At 34.2% G+C, this 23,120-nt stretch overlaps 1 protein-coding gene across 1 annotated transcript in view; it reads left to right on the forward strand.

Annotated features, from left to right (window-relative positions):
- The first annotated feature begins 6 nt into the window (after positions 1-6).
- LOC134237310 (protein furry-like) overlaps positions 7-23,120 on the forward strand; it is a 35,677-nt gene continuing 12,563 nt past the window's right edge. Inside the window, 39 exon segments of the mRNA XM_062719409.1 lie at positions 7-219; positions 709-762; positions 5,485-5,621; positions 5,906-5,929; positions 6,047-6,101; positions 6,194-6,273; positions 6,447-6,530; positions 7,811-7,934; positions 8,058-8,195; positions 8,377-8,475; positions 8,833-8,990; positions 10,135-10,291; positions 10,399-10,488; positions 10,683-10,987; positions 11,116-11,256; positions 11,398-11,465; positions 11,587-11,705; positions 11,977-12,159; positions 12,375-12,467; positions 12,594-12,850; positions 13,079-13,252; positions 13,917-14,087; positions 14,391-14,540; positions 14,782-14,954; positions 15,295-15,357; positions 15,973-16,172; positions 18,275-18,429; positions 18,608-18,891; positions 19,103-19,353; positions 19,555-19,689; positions 19,783-20,054; positions 20,144-20,238; positions 21,112-21,277; positions 21,393-21,493; positions 21,618-21,797; positions 21,932-22,103; positions 22,206-22,416; positions 22,518-22,616; positions 22,748-22,982. Coding sequence (XP_062575393.1) covers positions 34-219; positions 709-762; positions 5,485-5,621; positions 5,906-5,929; positions 6,047-6,101; positions 6,194-6,273; positions 6,447-6,530; positions 7,811-7,934; positions 8,058-8,195; positions 8,377-8,475; positions 8,833-8,990; positions 10,135-10,291; positions 10,399-10,488; positions 10,683-10,987; positions 11,116-11,256; positions 11,398-11,465; positions 11,587-11,705; positions 11,977-12,159; positions 12,375-12,467; positions 12,594-12,850; positions 13,079-13,252; positions 13,917-14,087; positions 14,391-14,540; positions 14,782-14,954; positions 15,295-15,357; positions 15,973-16,172; positions 18,275-18,429; positions 18,608-18,891; positions 19,103-19,353; positions 19,555-19,689; positions 19,783-20,054; positions 20,144-20,238; positions 21,112-21,277; positions 21,393-21,493; positions 21,618-21,797; positions 21,932-22,103; positions 22,206-22,416; positions 22,518-22,616; positions 22,748-22,982 — 5,839 coding nt within the window. The 5' untranslated portion in view covers positions 7-33.

Consider the following 23,120-nt stretch of genomic DNA (forward strand, 5'->3'; position numbering starts at 1 on the left):
TCAGGATGAAAATGGAGAAGTAGTCCTTTCAGCATGGAAAGGAAAGACAGCCATGACAGTGGTCATGTGCATGTGATCAGGTTTCCTTGGCGACGTGATTTAGGGAGAAGTGTGGAGGTGGATCAAGTAAAACCAGGAGAGTATACTCTACAGACCCTCTTCCTACAGTTCTGTTCCATTGCAGAGAAGAAAGTTGAACAAGTGGTGGCAGAACCACTGGTAAGTTGAAATTGTTCAAATGATAGTTCTTTGGATGTAAAGTTCAGAAAATTGCAGTTGTTTGATCTAGGTGTTTTTATCAGTTATGATACATACAAATAATTTAAGACATACATACACTGTAAAAATCATGACTTTATTCCCTGGAAAACATAAGTCCCATGTTGTCTGACACTTACTTATTACCTCTGCTTGATACAATATTAAAATTTTGTTCACTATAATGCTTTTTAGCTCACTTGAGCTCAAGTGAGCTTTTCTGTTCACCCATTGCCTGTTTAACTGTATGTCTGTGTCTGTCCATTTGTCCATCCATCTGTATGTTTCAAATTTTCAACTTTTCTGAAGTTTGAAGAACCACTGTGCTATTTTCATCTTTCTTACACTGTACAAAGCAATGACACATGTTTATCATGTCAACACACATATTTTGTATATTGTACATTAACCATAATTTTAATTAAAGTGTTTGTTATTCTGAAATTACAGGAAAAGCCTTTGGCAAAGTCATTACAGAGAGGAGAGGACACACAGTTTGATCAGGTAAGTACATATGTACTCTTATAGCTGTGTGAGGTTTAATTGAGAAAGTTTGGGACAAGGTTATTGTTTGATTTGTACAAGTCAATAATTTCAGAATTAAAGGCCGGTATTGGTCACAGTGAGATTTGTAGTATAATACAAGTATTATAATACTTTTGCATCATAGTACATTCTTGTATTCACTCTAACATATGTCTAATACCGGTACATATCTTGAAAGATTGTAAATAAACTATGTATTCCAATGTGGTTTCCCCCGACATATTTCTCTCTCTATCAAAGTAATAAAAATGGAGGACGGGGCTCTGATAGCAGTGTCTATCTTCGTACTATGCACTGTTTGATATATTCTATAAATCCACTTCCCCTTCCCATAAAAATATTGACTTTTTTCATTGGTTGAAAGTGTCTTTACTTGTAAAAGCGGCCATTATTATTTACCATGTACTTTTTTAGTAAATAATAAACATAGGTTGACCCCTAGTGTCATTACATTTCATTGGTTGAAAGTGATAGGTAAGTTAAGACTTGTATTAGGAAATTAGAGCATTGCTCTATTCTTAATAAAGTTTTATAAGATTCGAAAAATCTTATGATACACTGTATTAAGGGTGTATACACATTAAGATTTTTTATTATAATACAAATCTTACCGTGTATACCGACCTTAAAGTGCACTCATGACCTCAAAGAAATCCGAAATATTTTGAAATTGTGTTGATATTTGTTTAGTCTTTATCATTAATTTTAAAATAATCAAAAAGAAAACAACAACATTATATCAACAACACCATGTTGTTTGACTCTAATAAAGAAATCATGTGATTGACAAATAGATGGACTGGTTTGCAAGGAGTTCAAATTTGTTAAGTTGTTAATTTTCAATTTGAATAGTGATCTGAAATTTTTAGGAGCCTCTTGCCAGTGTAATTGCGTGTGTTATTTTAAAATTTTAGATTGTAGCTGATTTATTTTTTGCCATTATCAATTCTTGATGAATATTATCTTTAGTTATAAGTGCACAGTGATGTAGGTTGTGATATATGAATTGACTTCAAGTTGATTTAATCAGAAATGTTATCAATAAGGAATAAATGAACTTGTAGATCACTAGATCTCTTCAAAATATTGCTGGCATTTAAAAAAAAATCACCCAATAATTTTTTTGGTATACATGCAAAAGTAATTTGTGTTTTTGTGGTTTGAGCTAAGTCTTTGTAAACATGTTGAGTACCAATTAAAAAAAATACAAAAAAACCTATTCTCACTGGAGGATTGATGTGAATGAACAAATGTTACAAGTTAATGTGATGTTAACCTTTTTTGTTTGTTTTTTTCTTCTTTGGGAACTGTGGCTTATATCATGTATACTCAAATTCAAATATAATTTTCTTCATTCAACAAGGTTGGGTAAAAACAGATGTTGCATTGATTAATGAATATTTTGTACCTTAGCACAAAGGTTTTTTTTTTAAGTCTGGGGGTATAGATTCTGCTGCTATAGATCAAGTGGCTCATTTATTCTTGACCAAAATAAAGAGTTCAATAACCAAATTCTAAAGAAGTGACTATGCAGGAAATGTGTCACACCAGCATGTGCTTCAATTTAAGTTGCAAATTCAGTACAGTTAAACATTGTTATCTCGGACATCATGGATATGTCAAGGTGATTTGAAAGTTGCAACTAATAATTTTTAGCTTTTTAGGGTTTCACCTGAGCTTTGCTGATCACCCATTGTCCATTTATTTGTCTGTCCGCCTGAAAACTTTCACATTTTCAAAATTCTTCCCAAGTGGCCCACTTTTTACCAAAGTTTGTACAAAGCATCTTAGTGAGAATGGAAGTTGAAGTTGTTATAAGGAATGGACAAGCTCTCTTCCAAGGGGAGATAATCAAGAAAAGACAAATACAGGGTGGAGTTATTTAAAAATCTTATGAAGATCCACAGGACCCATAAAGCTGAAACTTATTTGGAAGCTTCCTGTGGTAGTTTAGATTCTAAATTGTTAAAATTATGGCCCCAGTGTTAGGGTAGGACCATTATAGGAAATCAGATATTTACATTAAAAAATAGAGGAAATTTCTTGTCAAGAACCACTGGACCAGCAAACTTACTGTATGTGGAAGCATCCTGAGGAAGTGTCAGTACTAATTGTTCAAATCATGCCCTTTGAGGTAGGGTAGGACCACAATAGGGGATCAAAGTATAACAAGGAGGAAAACCTGATAAAAAAATGTTAGGACCAAAGTGACGCAGGTTAGCATTGTGGCCCATGGGTATCTGTTTAAATATTTTACCCTGGCTATCTCAAATCCTCTGATGTCTCTACATTGAGATTGAGATAACAAGATTTAACTGTTCATACTTGATCATTATCAAAATGTGTTGTTGTAAAGCTTCACAAACCTCTAAAAAATCTGCAGTGGTTTGAGAGTGATTTTTTCTTTATAGTTTGTTAGACTTGGTATATTGCCCATATAATTCTCTAGCATACAGATGTGTTTTAGAAATCATGTTAGCATTAATTCTACTGTGTAATTGCTGTAGTTCCATTTTGATCTACCCTGATGTATATAAATCAGAAAACTAGTCCAATGTTTTTTTTTTTGATTTCGATCTCTACAAAGTCAATTCTTTCTTGCTCTAGGGTGTATCTCTTTTCCTGAAATATAAAATCTATTAGCAGTGTTTGGAAGCATTTTGTAGAGACCTGAATATGTACATGTATTTGTGACTTACTCATCATTAACTTCATTTGTAGATGGGGTGTTGTTGTAAAACTTCACAGCTCTCTCAACCGGAGAGTTTTTTTCCCCATATAATTGTCTAACATAAATCATGTTAGCATTAATTATACTGTGTAATTGCTGTAGTTCCAATTTGATCTACCCTGGTGTATATGATTTAAAAAAAAAATTGTTTTGGTGCATACTTTTTAGCTGTTTAAAGACCCATAATTTAAAAAGTTTATTAGGGAGCATTGATTCAGAATGACATAGGGATGAAAATAAAAATTTACTATTAACAGAGCAAAACCTAGTAAGTCATCAGTTGCAAGAGCATACTGTATGTTTGAACAATTTCTAAAATGAGGTAAGTTATTGACAGACAAATTGCTGAAAGAAGAATATCATCAGTCTCGTTTTAAGTCATCATTATGTAAGTTCTTTGACATTGTCGGCAAATACAATTCATCATTATGTCAGATGCTGACTGAAGTTTTTCACACTAATTGTTATTCCTTTATTTACAAACCGTATGAACTGACAGATTTTGCAGTTATTTCCTGATAATGACAAGGTGGGTGTGACTGGTTGACAGGAGATGCTCACTCCTTCATGGCACCTGATCCCACCTCTGATTTTTTTTGTCTGTGTTTGCTCTGCTCCAAATTTGTAATGTTTGTAGACTTTTGAGCTGGAATATGGTTTGTTATCTCCATATATTTCATTGTAAAAAAAAAATCAGTATTTTTTATATCTCAAGCAATATTAATGGTCCTGTAAGATATAGAGTTCAAATATTACCAATTTTGATGGATACTGTGGAATAACTTAAATTGGGGGTGGGGGTGTCATTGTTTGATGGTATTCAAAACTTTACTATCTCTGGGGATGTAATTCTGAACTGACACTTAGACAAAGTTATTGTTTGTGGGAATGGTAATTCTTGAGTTAGGGGTGACCTTGAACTCTGGTCCTGCACGAGCAGTAATCATTTTATATTGTTTGGAAAATGTAACAAGACCAAGAATAAAGTACAAAGGAAAATGCTATGAAGAAGAAATTTATTGTCTTAGTCAATATGGAAATAATTAACTGGAATTTTACAGAAACACTTTACTTTTGAAATCAATTACACATATTTAAACAAATAATTCCCAGGAAAAAATTCAGGTCATTGTTTAAACTTCTAAAAATCAAACCTGAGATGGTATTGAAACCTTTTGAATTTGCAAAGTATTTGAAGCAGCAGTATTTGTCTTTGAATTGTTGTTGGTTGAACTATTTAAAATATCTGTACCAAAAGTCCCAAACTGAGCTATTTGTAGAAGTATAACTTGAAATTGATTACAATTAATTTTACTGGGTATTTGAAGCTTTGATGAATATTGATAACTTGTATTTGGAAAAATTTTATGTTCTAATAGATATAAGCATATCCTGCCTGGTTTTACATGTCATACTGTATCTGTTTATCTGTAACATTGTACACCATTAGCAGACATTCAGATAAAAAAAACATGTTTGAGTGTTCTTTTTTGTATCATGATCACAGGTACATTTTGACAGGAACACCCCCCCCACCCCGGCCTCCTTATCCATCATGTACCTTTGAAAAGGGTCAAGAGAATCCAAAAATAATTGCTTCCATAAAAATACTTCCCCACTTTTAATAAAGAGTATCCAAAGATATTAGCAAAGAAAATTATATTAACAGTGTACATAGTGGAATAGTAAATACTGTACATTAAGTAAACATTGAATTTGTTCATATTACAAAGAGTTGACACTGTACATTACCATCTGTACACATAAATAATGATGACAGTACCATTCATGGTATGCAATCAAGGCAAAGTTAATCAAAGTACATAAACATTTACTGTATAATTTTTAGACAATACATGTAATTAGTGCTTGTATCTGTTAAATGATAATGTCCGAGTCTACTAGTATTTTTGTCTTATTTATAATGAAGCTGTTATTTCTTGTTACAGATTCTGGGAGCGTTAGGATGTGTAGCGGAGCAGAGTCTTCCCTCCATTTTACAGAGTTTGTTCCGATGGTTCGAGAAACAAAACCTGATTGATGAATCGACTCAACTCGATTCTCGCCAAAGACACAGGAGTAAAGGGTATGTCATATGAAAAAGCATATGTAAACTAGAAATACTTTCATACATAAAAGTATATGGTAGTAAATCTTCTCAGCTTGACTTGTGACAAAGGGCTTAAATCAAAGCATGTAAAAGTATGTGAAAAATACAGGAATTTGATTGAAAAAAAAATATTTTTTTTTTAACTAATTAAATCAGAAGCTGTATACTGAATGGCACATACTTAGCTGTGAACTAACATAATAAAGAAATTGGGAAAGTAAGGTTTGCTGCCATAAATGTATGAATTCTCAAGTGCAAAGCAAGGACTTCCTGTGTGAGAAATATTGAAGCATTTAACACTCTTATATGATTCAGTGCTTTATTTTTGCGAGGTATTTCTGATATTGAATTACTTTGCTCTCTTAATTACAGTAATTTATTTGAGGATATTTTATTTTAATTTAGCTAGCTGTAGAGTTTGTCTACTGCCTGGTGCTCATTGAAGTCCTAGCTAAGGTAATAAAAAATCATGTTTGTCAATTTGAACCAGAATTTAAAAATATATAATTTTTTATTCAAATATATTTAATGTATATTTTGCATTGCAGCTAAATTTCCACCCTGGCTATGAAGACCTAGTGGTGTACATCATTAAACAAGCCTTCAGACACTTCAAGTACAAGGATGGGTAAGGGAGCCTTTTATTAATACAGGATGTAAACTAATTTCTCTTTGATATGTTTGATTGTCATTCAGAAAGAAAATATGTTTACCAGTAGTTAATTACACTCATTGCAAAAAAATCAATCAATAAAAATTAGCCTGGTGAACAGTTGATATCATTTTTGTCATGCATTGTAGGATACAAGCCAATCCAAACTCACAGAACATTAGTGTGATAGCAGACCTGTATGCTGAAGTCATTGGAGTGCTTGCTCAGTCAAGGTATGTACACTTACATTTATTTGTTTCCCATTAATTAGTTTGAGGCAAATAATAAAAGAAGTCTTAACATAATCATGATGATGCACAAACATATTATTGATAAAATTTGCACTTTAACTGGAAAAAAATCCTTTACTAGCATGACGCATTAGTCATGAAGGTCAAAATCTAATCAGTGAAAATATATGACCTTTTCTTTGAATTAATATTAAATTGAATAAATGTACTGCAATAATTAGGGCCCCGCAAGGATTTGCGGGTGCCCTATAGTAATCACTCTGTCTGTCTGTCTGTGTACATCATTACAATTTTTTTGTTTTTTCCTAATAACTTTTTTTATGGTAGCCCAATTAAGTTCAAATTTGGTATGGTAGTTCAGTAGGCAAAAAGACATATTTTGATGCTAAGTTGGTTTCTCTATGTCCTCAGGTTTGGAGCTGGGGTGGTGGGGCAGATTCCTTAACTTTATATAAGAATGAATTCTCTTTGAAAATGTTGTAAACTGAATACTGCAATGAATGACTTGGGATTTACAAAGAAAATCCAAAGCATTATCTTTATCTGTCACATTGAGATTAATTACCAACTCTGTCTGCAAAAAGTTCAATTGAATAAAAATGCTATGGACACTATGAAATGTGGATTGAAGTATAAATGTTTTTACTTTATTTTTGTTGAAATAGCCTACATGATGAGTTCTGGTTTCATTGACTTCTAAAAAGAAGAAATAGATTAAAGAAGATATATTTTTTATTTTTATTTGTTTATTTATTTTTTTTTTTTCTTCATGAAAATTCAAGAATATTATTAATTTTTAAGGCAGTTGGATAAAAACCTCATTCTATCATTACTGAAAAAGTTATTATAAATTAAGAAGAACATTGAGAGATTTGTTAATCCCTTGGGATTAATTAGTTAGCCTGAGGCAGAAAATTTAAAAGAAGTCTGTAACATAATCATGATGATGCACAAACTGTTTGTTTTATTGATAAAATTTGCACTTTAACTGGCATTTTATATAAAAAATCCTATTATTTAGATATACATTCAGTGTTGAGTTGTTCTTTACTGCCTTATGTAAAATAAATACAAGGATATTATTTGCGGTTTTTGGATGTTAGTGAAAATATATGACCATATTAATATATCTTTGAATTAATATTAAATTGAATAAATGTACTGCAATAATTGGTACTAATTTCAGATTGAATTCCTTTCATTTCCTACATATATTCTTTTGAAATGTGCCCCTTTTCAATCATATTTTATTTACAAAACAGGTTTCAGTCTGTGAGGAAGCATTTTGTCAACGAGTGGAAGGAACTGAAGCTGAGAGATCAGACTCCCTACACAGCTCAGAGTATAATCAGTCTGCTGAATGGCCTCAAATACTTCAGGGTCAAGGTCAGTGACCTAAATATATGCTTGCGTGACCTCATTTAGACCCAATATCAAAGTAAGAATGATTTAAATTATAGAAGTGTTGTAACCTTTTAAGAAACTGAAGTTTTGATGTTTTCTGTACAGATGCATCCTATTGAGGACTTTGAGGCCTGTGTATCATTCCTCCATGACCTTGGCCATTACTTCCTAGATGTCAAGGACAGAGAAATCAAGCATGCCCTGGCTGCATTGTTTGTAGATATTCTGCTTCCTGTGGCAGGAGTAAGCATGTACACACCTAATATTTGCTGTTGTAAATCAAATCTTCAAGTTGAATTTAAATCCTGTGACACTGGATTTATAGAAAAAGTCAATTTATTGATAAAATACATTTGGAGAAGAAATGAAATCTATCAGTTAAAGCAATTAATAGTTTATAGAAGTTACTGATTTCTATTGTTAGACTGCCAAGAATGAGGTGAATGTCCCTGTGCTGAAGAACTTGGTGGAGATGTTGTATACACCTGTGGTAGACATGACCATGAAAAAGAAACACTCCAGTGTAAGTAATACAGTAAAAAATGTTGATGATGAACACCAATAAAAAACTTGAAACTACTAAATTTTTCTCCTCACAACAAAATTTTCCTTTTGCTTCGCCTGTGTTGTGTAGTACAGTATATCATGATGCCTCTTTCAAGCTGGCTTTGATTTTTATTTGGAAATGATTAGAACATAAGTTGAGACAAAACAAAAGGAAAAAAAATCTAAAAATTAAGCATACAGAAAAAAAGTGCTAAATACAAGATGAAAGCCTCAGTGCATTGAGTGCAAGGCTAGTAGTAAATGTACAGTACATACCTGCACATAAAATACCCTTTTATAAATGTTAATAAATATTTGTTTTGACTTATTACAGCAAGTCTTTCCACTTGTGACCTGCCTCCTGTGTGTCAGTCAGAAGCAGTTCTTCCTGAATAACTGGCCATATTTCCTCACCACTTGTCTGTCACATCTCAAGTCCAGGGACCCCAAAAGCTCCAGAATGGCCCTTGACTCTCTTCATAGGCTTCTCTGGTAAGATAACTCTCCTCACTTGGTATTATATTTGATTACCATAACATTTTTATGCGCCCGAATTTTTTCGGGGCGCATATTGTTTTTGTCCTGTCTGTTTGTCTGTTTGTCTGTTTGCCTGTTGTCAACTTTAACCTTCGCCAAAACTTTTGAACCTTAAGAGTGTCATATTTGGTATGCATACTCTTCTTATAAAGTTCTTTCAAATGACATCAAGGTCAATGACCTTGTGACCTTGACTGTGACCTATATGCTAAAAATAACTTTTCCAACTGTTTGTCATAACTTTTGAACCATAAGAGATAGAGACTTCACATTTGGTATGCATACTCCACTAATAAAGTTCTTTCAAATGACATCAAGGTCAATGACCTTGTGACCTTGACTGTGACCTATATGCTAAAAATAGCTTTTTCCACAACTTTTGAACCATAGGAGATAGGGACTTAATATTTAGTATGCATACTCCTCTAATAAAGTTCTTTCAAATGACATCAAGGTCAATGACCTTGTGACCTTGACTGTGACCTATATGCTTAAAATAGCTTTTTCAACTGTTTGTATAACTTTTGATTACATATTCAGTATGCATACTCCACTAATAAAACATCAAGGTCAATGACCTTGTGACCTTGACTGTGACCTACGGTATATGCTAAAAATAGACTTTTTCTAACTCCATAGGAGATTAAAATACTCCACTAATAAAGTTCTTTCAAATGACATCAAGGTCAATGACCTTGTGACCTTGACTGTGACCTATATGCTAAAAATAGCTTTTTCCACTTTTTGCCATAACTTTTGAACCATAGGAGATAGGGACTTCATATTTAGTATGCATACACCACTAATTAAGTTCTTACAAACAACACCAAGGTCAATGACTTTGTGACCTTGACTGTGACCTATATACTAAAAATAGCTTTTTCGAACTTTGTTGACGCCGGGCGCATAGTGTTTCACAAACACATCTTGTTTAGGTTAAATCTCTCCATTTAGAGTGTTTTCTTTAAATGCTTCACCTGATTTGAAACCTGTTGTTATGACATATACAATGCAAAATGACAAACTGTTAAATTTCAAATTTTAAAATCATCTTGTAAAATTCATGACATACCATTCAAGTAAAATGTTTTGATTTCAGGGTTTACATGGTGAGGATCAAGTGTGAGAGTAACAGTGTAACACACAGTCGACTACAGAGCATTGTCAGCAGCTTATTTCCCAAGGGGTCAAAGGTTGTCACACCAAAGGATGTCCCCTTGAATTACTTTGTCAAAATCATTCAGTTTATTGCCAAGGTACTTCCAAAATTTTGTTGTATATGAAGAGAAGAAATTTTAATTATGTTCTGTATGTAATTATTTGAAAAAAATTAATAACTACATAACTTAAAAAAAATTTGCAGGAAAGACTGGATTTTGCCATGAAGGAAATCATTTTTGATCTACTGTGTGTAGGAAGGCCTGCCAAAATATTTCTGTCCCATGGACCAGAGGTTAGAAATTATATTGAATGAAACACTCGAAAACTTAAAATAAATAAATATTTGACCAAACACTGTTTTAATTTCCAAAAATTAAATCTTTTCTTCAGGAAAATAGAAGTACATGTGAGTTTTAGAGATTGTAATACATAACTAATTAATCTATATACCTGCATTAATTGAAGTACATGTATTATAAACAACAGAGGATGAACATTGGTTTGCGAGCTTTCCTGGTGATAGCGGACAGTCTACAACAGAAGGATGGAGACCCCCCAATGCCCCAGGCCCAGGCCACCCTCCCCTCAGGAAGTACGGTCAGGGTCAAGAGAACGTTTCTGAACAAGATGTTGACAGACACCACAGCCAAGAGTATCGGTATATCTCAGTATTACCCCCACATGCTGAAAGCCTTTGACTCCATGTTGAGAGCACTGGATTTGCAAGTGGGCAGACAACTCCTGCAGACTAAAACAGAAAATGTTGGCAAGGAGCCAGAAGTCTTGATGGGGTTAGTAATGTAAACTATGGAGTTCATTAAATTTTTAGAAATTTGAAGTGTTGGAAGTGAATTAAGAATTTTTAAAAATTCAGCAAAGGTTTATTGGTAACATATTGTTGTTTGTCATTGGTGTTTAGGGGAGAGAGGAAGGCAAAGATAGAGCTGTTCAGGACCTGCATTGCTGCCATCCCTCGCCTGATTCCAGATGGAATGACTCCTATGGAGCTTGTAGAGATGCTGAATAGACTGACAGTACATGTTGATGATACACTGAAAGGGTAAGCAAGAAAAGCCATGAGCACATATAAGGGTGGTAATTTTGGTTTATTTTGGATATTCTAAGTTAATGATAAAAGTGATTTTTAAATACATGTACAAGTCTCTACATAGATTTGTATAGATTTGTATTTTGTTTTCAGCCATGCCTTTCAAGCTTTGCAGAATCTGATGTTGGAGTCAGCTTCCTGGAGAGAAAATGTCATCAGAGGTAATTAGATCAATGATTTGATGAATGCAGAAGTAAAATGGTAATTTTAGTGTAAAAACGTGGGTAAAACCCTCACTAATACTACACATGATTAAGGTTTAATACTCCCTTTTGTTTGAAGGTTTTGTGATGTTCATCCAGAAGGAGATCAGTGACGTGACAAATCAGTTGTTGGACAGCTCACTCCGTCTGTTGATGCAGCTTCTGGTTCAGTGGAAGGCTAGCATGAACACCAACAAGGTGAACAAAACTTCTGCCATTTCTGAATAATTTTAGCTTGGAAAATTGTCTTTTGATATGTCATACACAGTTGAACATAGGTATCTAGAACATCAATATCTTGATTATCATGGATATGTTGAAGTGAATTTGAAGTCCTAAGCATAATTTCTAAGCATTTTACCCTGGATATCTCAAATACTTCAGTCCCATCAAGTTGAGATAATGAGGCTTGACTGTATGTCTGTTATAAAAAGGAACCAGTAAAGATGATTTTGTTTTATACTTTTAGGATAAGAGCTCAGGAGATGGTAATGTGGTGTTGGTCAGACAGGAAGTAACAGATCTGAGCGTGCTCCATGAGGTAGAGGGACTGGCCTTGGTCATGATGTGCAGTGCTAGAGTTGTCACTCGTAAACTTGCTGTTCATCTGCTCAAGGAAGTCAGAAATATCTTCAACTCGGCCAATACACAGGTACATACTCTGAAACTTGCCTCTATCAACAGTCACCAAAGCTTATTATCAAGAAAGTTTTATTCTTTAAGATGTACTTGTACATTTAATGGCATAAGTAATTTGTAGTTAGACATTGCAGTCATAAAAAAGTAATTTTCATGGCCCCTTGAATTATGCAATATCTCTGAGGGAATGTTGATATTTTTTTTACTGTACATGTTATGATATTTCAGGGGAATGCTGAGCCCTGTCTGTTGGAGATGATTGACAGATCGTGTGGTGATATCATCAAGAGACTCCTCCCATCTCTTCCTCACTCAGAAAAGGTAATCTTTAATACTCAGGTATGAGTTGCTTGAGCTGTTGTAGTTTTCATCAATGCTGTTTAAAAACTTATTGCTACACAGACTTGGGAAGTTTTTAGTTGAGACTGATGTTTTTTCTTTTGCCAGTCTTTGATTATGACATCATCAAACATTGACCTGACTTGGATTATTGACCGGGCAGCCTCAGTTTGGAATCCCACTGTCATTGACCCCAAGATGCAGGAGCGACACTGGACGGCAGGGAAGGTCAGTCCATGGATGAGATGTGTGGCTATGTTTGTGTCCAGTGACTTTGGAATGACAGTCTGTCCCCATGCTGTGGGAGCATCATGGCCTATCGTGTTCACCAGGCTCAGTAATGTCTACACACTACTGGAACCAAGGTAAACTAGATAATTCAGTCAATGTTATATATTGTAAGCAATTACATTGAGAGTGGAAATTAGATGTAATTTCATTTGTCAAATTTAAAAGGAATTTTTTTCTATCCAAGAACCCATAGAAAATAGCAAATAGATAATTTTTATGTTTTATGATAAAATCAAAATCTTTGAATTCTTCATGTACATTAAATTATTACTCATCATTGCAATGTATCTGGTATGTTACAGTACAATGATAAATGAGAACCGTACTTCTCTGCTGCGTTCTGGCACATCAAACAAGAAGCCAACTACAGAGAAAGACCTGGTCATGGAGTTATGGCAGAACTATGTCATCCTGGCTTGTGCTGTGGCTCAAAAGGGAATCCCCTCTCAATTCAGATGTGCATCACCAGACCCAGGGTAAGTGTGTGATACTTATATCATTACTTTGTAATAAAACATAATTTACAGGTAAAGATGTCAGATTAAGTAGCATGGTATTCAACAAAAATCCAATTTCAGCAATGTTTTATTAAAAACAGGTGCCAATATTTGAAATAGGATTAAATTCTGTAAATGCTAGAATAAAATTTCCTGTATGTTCTTGTGTTTAATCTTATGAGCAAATAATCTTAGTTATCCAGGTTCAATCAAGGGTGTACAGGGATTTAGCCCGGGTTTTATTCCATACAACCAAAGGCCGAAGGGTGTATGGAATAAAATGTCCTGATGTCCTGTATCTTCTTGTGTTTTTTTTATTTCCTATGTACCCATAAAAATTCTTTGTAAATACCAGAGTCTAATCAACTGTGTTTCAATCTATCGATAAGATTAACTACGTACTACAATGCATCGTGACATATGATATTTCGTTTTTATCATAGAGAAAGTATGCATTGTGACGTCACGTTTTATTTACCCCTGGCTCAAGTCGGGTGCACGGAAATTTACACCTGACTCTGTAACCAATCAAAGCTCATGTTACAAGCTACATAGGAAATAATATTTGTAATACAGTTCTTATCATGTGATACCATTAACTACCGTAAATTCTGATTCATTTACTGTGATTTTTTAATGACAGGTCTTCCCCAGACAGTTCTGGAGGAGATAAAAGTGACAGCATCAAGAACAATAACTCCTGCTCAGCCACTGCCCTTTTCACGATGTTAGTTCCGCTTATGAAGTGTGAGAACATTGATATGAGAGACACCATTGTAAATGGACTGGGATACACAAACCCTGCAGTGTTCAGGTATCTTTAAAAAAAAAAAAGAAATTATGTTTTCCTCTTGAGAATGAGTAAATGAAAAATTATGAAATTTTGCAGATATGATTTGAGAATTTTTTTAAACTTAGAATTGAAAGTAAAAGTTAGTTCATATTTATATGAGAAACTTTGGAATTACCACATTGTAAAAAGTTAATCACTGTTTTATCCAAATTGTTTATGCAAACTGGATTTACTGACGTAGCATACAAGATGTACTAAGCACCCGTGCACACTATATACATAATATAAAGCAATCAATGAAATATATTTGCTGACCGTTTTCAGAGAGCTGATGGATGAACTGGTGGGATTTTTAAAAGAGGCCATAGATAGGAAGGAGGGAAATTTCAAACGGAGAAGAAAGAAGGATGTTCTTAGAGTTCAGCTAGCTCATATATTTGAGCTGATGGCTGCTAATAAGACATTTGCCCAAGCGTAAGCACATTTTGATAAATGACTTTGTAATTATAAATTGGCATAAAGACACTAATGTTAATTAAAAAGTAAATATTAAAATGGCTTCCACAGACCAAATATCATGGTTGATTTTGCTGCATTTTTCTATTGAGGAATGCATTAATTTTGAACAATTATTGTTCTCAACAATGTTAAAAAAATCTTTTATGACATACATGAATATATTTCTGAGACTTTGATTAATTATTTGATGATTCAGGGACTCTGGTGTGATAGACAAAGAGGAACACTGCCTGAACAAGACGTTTGTGGAGTACATTGATGGAGCACGGCAGTACCTGGAGAGTGAGAGTGACCGGAACCTCCCCGACCTACAGGACATCAGGCTCCACTTCAGTCGCTTTGTACGGGAACTCATCAGTCATACCCCAAGTAGGTGTAACAAGCTTGTTTCTGTGGTATTATTAGTGTAAACCCTTATCTACGAGAAAGAAATTGCATGTTTATTTAACTGTGGCAGTTGTGCAGTGAAGCAATTACAATTCAGTTTCTTAAACATAAATATCGCAAATAACTCGAATATTTCGAATACCATGAATAGGTCCAAGTGATTTGGAAGTCCCAACCACTTTTCTTTATGTACTTAATTTTGATATCTTGAATCTTCAGTTATCTCAAGTTTTTTCCTTACCCATATCTTTGAGATATTGAAGTTAGACAGTATATGAATTCCTTTGCAGTCTACATTCTCATTTTTTGTTTTATTTTCCAGTGGAGTACAAGCGTACCTTGTTAACCCGTGACCTGAGATACAGTCTGCATCTCATTGGGAATTGTGTGCTTTATTCACACTAGTGGAGATTCCACCATAGAAGGCACTGCTGTATCTAACTCAAAGTGTCATTTGTACATAAAAGTATTTCGACTTGTTTAGTAAATACTGTAGTCTAACTTGTTACATTATTATACCCCCCCCCCCACTTGAAAAGTGGGAGGGTATATAGTAATTGGTATGTCCGTCCGTCTGTCTGGCAAGTTCTTATCCGCAACTCCTCTTATACACTGAGTGAAATTTAATGAAACTTTCACAGAATCTTTATTACATATTGCCATTGTGCACCTCCTATTTTACTTTTTTAGACACATATTTTAGGTAGCAAAACATGGACATTGCTCTTTTATTCTAACTTGTTCAATTATTTCTACATACATGTATAAGTTTTTCAAATGATTTGGTATATACTGTTATCTTCCTCTTATAATAGTCAATTTGGAAAAAAAAAAATACAGTTGAACTTTGTATCTTGCACATTGATATCTTGAATGCCTCAGATATGTTGAAATGAGTTAGAAGTTTCAGACTATTTCTCTATGTATATTAACCCCAATATCTCAAATCCCCAGTTATTTGGAAGATCTTTCTTGAACCCATAAAGTTAGAGATTAACAGATTTGACTGTGTTTAGAATTAGTATTTCCTCTCTCAACAACAGGGTGTCTAAGGAGGAGATAACTGATTTAGAGTTGTCTGCAGTCAGAGCTATGTCTGCTGTATTGTGCTGTGGTCCTGTGTTTGATCCAAATGGTCTGAATGATGACGGCTACATCTACAAATGGGCTCACATGCTGCTCAGTTCCCATGAAGACAGGGTATGCTTCTTGTTTATCATTTTCTTGTTTTTTTTTTATTTTGCTAACGAGAAAAGATTTTAAAACCTTTAATCATGCACATATCATGAGTTGACTAATTTCTTCAAGAACACAATATTCTTTATGCAGTTTTTAAAAATCATTTACTTGGTAGGTTAATTTTTTTTCCTCTCCAAACAAAGCAAACTGATTCATTGATAAATTCAATCAACAATGTTCTATACTTAATTGGACAAATAAATTAATTATTGTTGAGTACAGAAAAATAACTAGATAAAAAGTACATTTTTAGAATATTTTGTTGTTATGCTGTGTCTATATAGATATACAGCAACTGAATCAATATTAAAGGTTGATTAGAAGTATAATGATTTTAAACTGGATCTATTAAGTTTTTAAGTATAAATTTTAAAATAATGAGACTTATAAACAAATAAATGTAACTAGGAATATGTTAAAGCATCATATAGTTATAATTTGTAACCAATTTTTAAAATAGAATCATGAATGTAGCTGGGTGTGTGGTTTACAGTTTTGGAGCCAATGACACAATCAATTCATGTAGCTTTTATCATTCATTTAACAAGTGGCGATCATTTGTAGTGTACTGTTCACCATTAATTAAGATTTACATGTATATCTCATATTAAATGTTTTAATTTAATGTAGCTGGGTGTGTGGTTTATGGTTTTATTTAGCAGATGACACAATCATCTTTCATTTACATTGGATAATTGTGGAATGTTTTTTTATATTTTTTAGGGATTTTTTTTTTTGGTTTATTTTTGAAAAAATTCCTTTTGGTTGATATCCAATTTTTCAGAAATTTCCTAAATGTAAACAAGTCTCATTAAAACGTCTTTCTGCACGTAAAAATCACATCATTTACAAGATTTTCTTGAATTATAGGCTTGCAAATGAAATGTTTTATATGTGTAGCAAGGCATTCCCCCACAATTTGTCACAAAATCCTGTAAATTTCTTGTGTAATTTAAAAAATTGATTTCATAAAAAATAAGGACATGCATTTCTCCAGCTGATGTTGTCAATGTGTTAGGTTTCCTTGTACTGTAAAAAGGGTGAGTGGGCATTACTAATTCTCTGATTATCTCCTGCTAATGCAGATCAAAGATCAGGTAAGGTAGCATGTCTTCTTCTGTAGGCTTCTGTACAGTGGAATGCTCCCTCTGTATTTTAGTTTTACAACTGTTTTTTTTTTTTTTAAATTAATTTTTTTTTTATTTTTAAAAATATTCTTTTTGGTTGACATCCAATTTTTCTTTGTTTGTTGTAATTGTTCTTGAAATGTATAGGCATTTTTGACCTCCCATTAAACACTCAATTTGTTATGAGCAGAAGAAAAAAACTTTATTACATATTAACAATAAGAAAAGTGATGATCTTGTTTATCCTCAACATCTGCCACATGTTTTTGCCAATAAAAAGATATAATTTTTGCAAAGTATGTTTTACAATTTTTAATTCCTGCATGAGCTATGCAAATGCTTCTGTAATTTAAATCGAAATGTTTATTTCATAAACAAATAAAGGACATGCATTTCCTTTCACAGTTTATGTTCAACAATGTGCTTACTTTCCTTGTAATTCCACCGACTTTTATTTCTTTATTTCATTCCCATATTTGTAAGCATGACAGAATGTCAATATTTTCTGACTGCTATCAGTTTTATGTACACTAAATGACATGCTATCAGAGGTAGAAAATCTATTACATGTAACTATCTTGCAGCTTATTAGAAAGTCCATTCATAGTTATAAAATGATCTATTTTCATATCATATGATTCTGTTCATGGCTAAAGTTTGCAAAGTCTTAAATGATTTATCTGAACAGAAAAATACATGTACTTAAACATATGTAATATGAGTTTGTTTACTTTTATTGAAACTTCCACAATACTTATTTGTTGAAAAAAAAATTGTATCATTTTATCATCTTGTAAAATCATTCATTTGTTGCTTATCTATTGAAAAAAATTTTGAGATTGCTAAAAATTCCACTACATAATGAGGTTTATCTGTATTAAAATTTTGACTTTATTCTTGCTACATTAAAATTTCCTACTTCTGATTTATACACAGATCTATGAACTGGCCAAAGAGACAGTGGTGTTATTGCTGGACTTTAACCCTGACACCAGTGGCCTACTGGACTGGGTGATTGACCGCTGTTACACAGGAGCCAATGAAGTGGCAGATGGATGCTTCAACGCACTGGCAGCTGTTTTCCAATCCAAGTAAACTTCTTTTTTAGAAAACTGCATTACAGAATAAACTTAGAATTTTATATGTAATTCAATTCATGTAAATTTCTGTATTAGAAAAACTGCATAAAAGTATTAACTTAACATTTTATGTGTATATAAATTGCATTATGGAAGTTTATTGAAAAATTTGAATGAAATTACAATTCAGGGAGTATCCTTGTGATCATGTGGCCATGTTGAACCTAGCCCTTCTGAATGTTGGAAGTCCGCGGATGCAGACACATGAGACAGCAGTACAGCTCCTTCACCTCCTGGATACGAGGTTTTTCCAGGAGCCGGTTTTCTACACAGAATCAACAGCAGAAGACGTCAACCAGGCACGTCTGCCACTGAACGACATCTTCCTGTCTGTGTCCTACTGTCACGCTCAGATGAGTCTATCAGAACAACTGGCCAAATTCCATCCAGAAATCACACTGGACATGTTCTCTGGTAATTATTTCTTGAAAGAATGAAAAGTTTTAGTAAGTTCTTTTTTGAAAAATTCAAATCAGTTTCATTTTTATCCATGGAAGCTTGTAAATGTTTTATATAGAAAGTTTATCAATTTAAATTCCTAAGTTTTACTTTCACAAGTTCTATTTAACCATTATTGAAGAAATGAGAATAAAAATTATGGAGACTTTTTTTTTCTTTCTTCTAGAAATAACTCACAGATTTCAGACAGCAAAACCGTCTGTCAGACAAACTCTGTTGAGGTACTTGTTACCATGGTTACATAACATGGAGCTTGTTGACCCCTCCCTACCACAGGTCAGCCCTTTCACTAACTTCCTGACTCGTCTCCATGACAACCAGGTGGAGACATACAAACCTCCACTGAAGGGGGAGGGATGGGGATCACCAGAAGCCACAAAAATGGTGCTGAACAATCTGTTTTACATCACAGTCAAGGTAAGTGTCCATTCTAAAATTTTAGTTTCCCTTGCACAGTTTCTTTGACTTTATGTAAGATTTTAGATTTTATGTCTAGCATAAAAGTCATACTGGTTTAAGTTATATGGTATAATATTTTAGAAGTTGTTTGCCTCATTATCATTAAACAAAATATTTGATTGTGTCTGATTCTTTCTTCTGTGTATTTTTTTTTGCCAGTTTGGAGATGACCATTATAGAGAGATAGAAGAGCTGTGGGCAGCATTGGTCATTGGCTGGCCAAACAACTTACGAGTCATCATTCATTATCTTGTCATCTTAACAAACATGGCTGCTGCTGAACTCCTTCCATTTGTAAGCTTTTTTACCTGAAAGTTATTCAGATATGTTCCTACCAATCCTATCATTGTTCTGACATGCACAATGTTTATGTATTTCAAAATATAGGCCAAGAGGGTTGTGAGTTACTTGGGGCGAGCTCGCCCTGAGCGTCTGGTGGATGAGCTGATGAATGAGTTACAGACAGTGGAGACACTCAACATGACGATCGAGCGCACTCAAACACCACCATACTTCAGACTCTCTCATACCAAGCGTAACCCAGTCACCATCAATACAACAGATGACGAGAAACTAGAGACTCATCCTGACGCTCCTCTAGAGAAGGGAACACTGCATACAAAACGACACAGTGCTAACGAAGACTTACCAAGTGATAGGTCAGTTAATCAACCCCTGCTTGATTTCCATCACAACTTTTAATTTATTATGCATTGATAGTTTCATTTTTGTCTTTTCAATATTTCAGTACACCCCAAACAGAATCTACAACCTCTCTACGAAGTGTCTCTAGCAACTCATCTTCCCAAGATCAGTTCCTACCAGATGCGGGAGGGCGGCTGGGTTCTAGTCAATCTTTAAACATAATTATCATCAGAAATATAAGTCTTACTTCTAGATAACTACTTTTAAAACTTGCAATTTTAACTAATTAAAATTAATTTTAAGAAATAAATACATGTATTAAATGAAAGGTGGGACTAATATCAGTAAAATACCCATTGCATGGATTTTATAAAAAAATTAATTCCCACTCTGTTTCGATAGTCCTATATTGTTTAAAGTAAACAAAATATTATTTTCCACTTTTTAAAAAAGAAATTTCAATTAACAGTTTTGAATTTTTTATGTAAGTAAATGATTTTTTGGTAAAAGTCTGACAGAAATCTGAATAAGTTTTAACTGTTCTATATTAATTTCATTAAAGTTCAAAATTTCGATTATAATCGATTATGCTCAGCCGATTATTACCGATAATCGATTATGATTTTTTTCCCAATTCCCCATCACTAGTGTCTGGTTATTTAAGGCTATCTAAATTTAATTCCCTGGTTCTCAGGCCTATTTTCTCTAAAACAGATGCGGGAGGGCGGCATTTATTTTTCATTTTATTGGCAATAAAGTAGATGAGGGAGGTATTTTTTTTAATTTTAATTTCTGAATTTTCTTTAACATAAAGATATTTTTTTAATCACATTTCTGGTCAAAATTTCTGCTTTATCCACTGCTTAACAGCGTGTAAACATCGTAGGTAATCAAACGAAGTAGCCAAAATCTCATTGTAAATGGCTGGGTAAATGTCTTTGTCCTTACATATCTCATCAGTGCCTGGTTATTTAACCACAGTGCTCTGAACCAAGGTTAACATTTACAGAAATTATGAGTGGTTGGTGGTAGGACCAGATATTGATATTTAATTGAATGTTTCCCCTGTAGATGAGGACATCCACCTTTCTGGTCCCTCCTCTGCTAGGGTTCCAGAGACCAGAAGAAGTGAGTCCCCTGTCCCCTACCCTCTACCCATGCCAGCCTATGGAGGATATTTTGCCCCACTTTCTGAATTTCTTCCTGAGAGTCTTCATCCTACTCCTGGTTTCCATAGGTGAGTTTGCCATTAAACAACAAAAGAGAAACAGCATTATAGATTGAAAAATCCCTTTGCCCTTAGCTTACTTGCAAAAAAATTGTAATGTAAATGTCAAATTTTGACATTTCAGGAGCAACATAGCCGTAATGTTTCTGTCGGACTTGGTGCTAGATGGCCTGGAGATTGACTGGTCCGCTCATCTGCCATTGATGTTACACGTCATCTTCTTAGGTAAAGAGAAAAACCTACCAGATTCGAATGTTATTTCAAAATTACATACGCACTTTTCTTTGACTTCACAAAGGAGGTGTTGAGTAGCTGCTTCTTACACATAGAATATATTTCTTGTTTGTAGGCCTCGATCACATGAGGGCTATGGTTTATGAACATTGTAAGAAGCTTTTAGAAAATCTGATTCTGTTGGCCTCGGCACAGGAAGGTCAGAACATTGCCAGGATGTTACTGGGTTACCGTAGTAACATCTCAGACACTCTCAAACTTATAGCAGAAGATAGAGAGGGGCCGGGAATTCTGGGTAATTAACACATAATTAAAAAAGATTCATTTCAGTAAAATCTGTAGACCATACCTATGCAAAATCTTAAGTGAATTTATAAGTTAACAATTTCCCTCTACCGGTAAATAATTATTTTGCTTTTATAATTCTAGAGAGCAGTACAGAAGACCCAATCTCTCGGTCCACCATTAGTGTAGAGAGCAAGGACAGCAACCAGACACTGATTCCTGATGTTGCTGTAGCAGCTGAGCAACTCAGTGACCCAGATTCATTTGACACAGTAGAGGATATTGTCAAAGCTATCTTAGATTTCATGGAAAGCAGGTAATATATGTTCATGTATATTAAGCAATTTGTGGATAATGTGGGTAAATGTTATTTGCTTGCGTTAAATAAAACTAACGAAGTTCACTCTTTTGTAAACAGACGTGGTCGGCCACTGTGGAGTTGTGAAGATATTACACCGCGGACTCTGAAGACACAGAGTGCTTACCAACTGGAGTTCTTCCTGAAGTGTGTGGTTAAGTGCTTCAAGGAGTTGTCTCCCATTGCTCTGGTAGAACAGAGGTGGTCACATGTAGCCCTACAGCTTGCATTGTCCTGTTCATCTAGACACTATGCTGGAAGGTCTTTTCAGGTAAAATGAACAAGAATGCAAAAAGAACAATTAATTTTTACAGTGATATTGCTCTGATGGGATTTACTACCGTAAAAACTATGTTACTTTGTATCTTGTAGGTGTTGCGAGCTCTTCACATAAGACCCACCACTCAGATGTTATCAGACATTTTGTCTCGTCTGGTGGAGACAGTGGCAGAACAAGGAGAAGACATGCAGGTCAGGAAACACTCTTTAGATTACATTACGGAATAGCCTTCTTCTAATTGCTTAGCAAAATTTCTATCATACCAAATTTTTTTAACAGACTGCATATTTGTTTTAGTTCAGGATTTACTTATGCATTACAGGGTTACGTTACTGAGATTATTCTGACACTGGAAGCTGCCGTAGACAATCTGGACATTGAGATGCGTCCCATGGATTACATGAGGGAGATCTTTATGTCGACTCCAAACCTGGCCAAGGATTTCTCTGAGGGTAGAAAGGGGTCCCTGATGGCCCCCAGACAGGCTACTAGTATCCCCCACCACGCACGCAGCACGAGTTACTCTGTGACTGGTCCCCCTCACAGATCTACTCACCGTTAGTAAAGATTAACCCGCAATTCTAATGCTGTCTGGTGTTAATAATCTCTTAAAATTATTTCAAAGAGGAAACTTCTTAATAATAAAGTGTGGCTCTGTTTCTTTAACTCCATTTTCTTTCATTGATGTGCTTAAA

This window comes from Saccostrea cucullata, unplaced genomic scaffold (assembly GCF_032062105.1).
Source record: "Saccostrea cucullata isolate Sc308-1 unplaced genomic scaffold, CSIRO_AGI_Scuc_v1 ctg16, whole genome shotgun sequence".
Taxonomy (NCBI): Eukaryota; Metazoa; Mollusca; class Bivalvia; order Ostreida; family Ostreidae; genus Saccostrea; species Saccostrea cuccullata.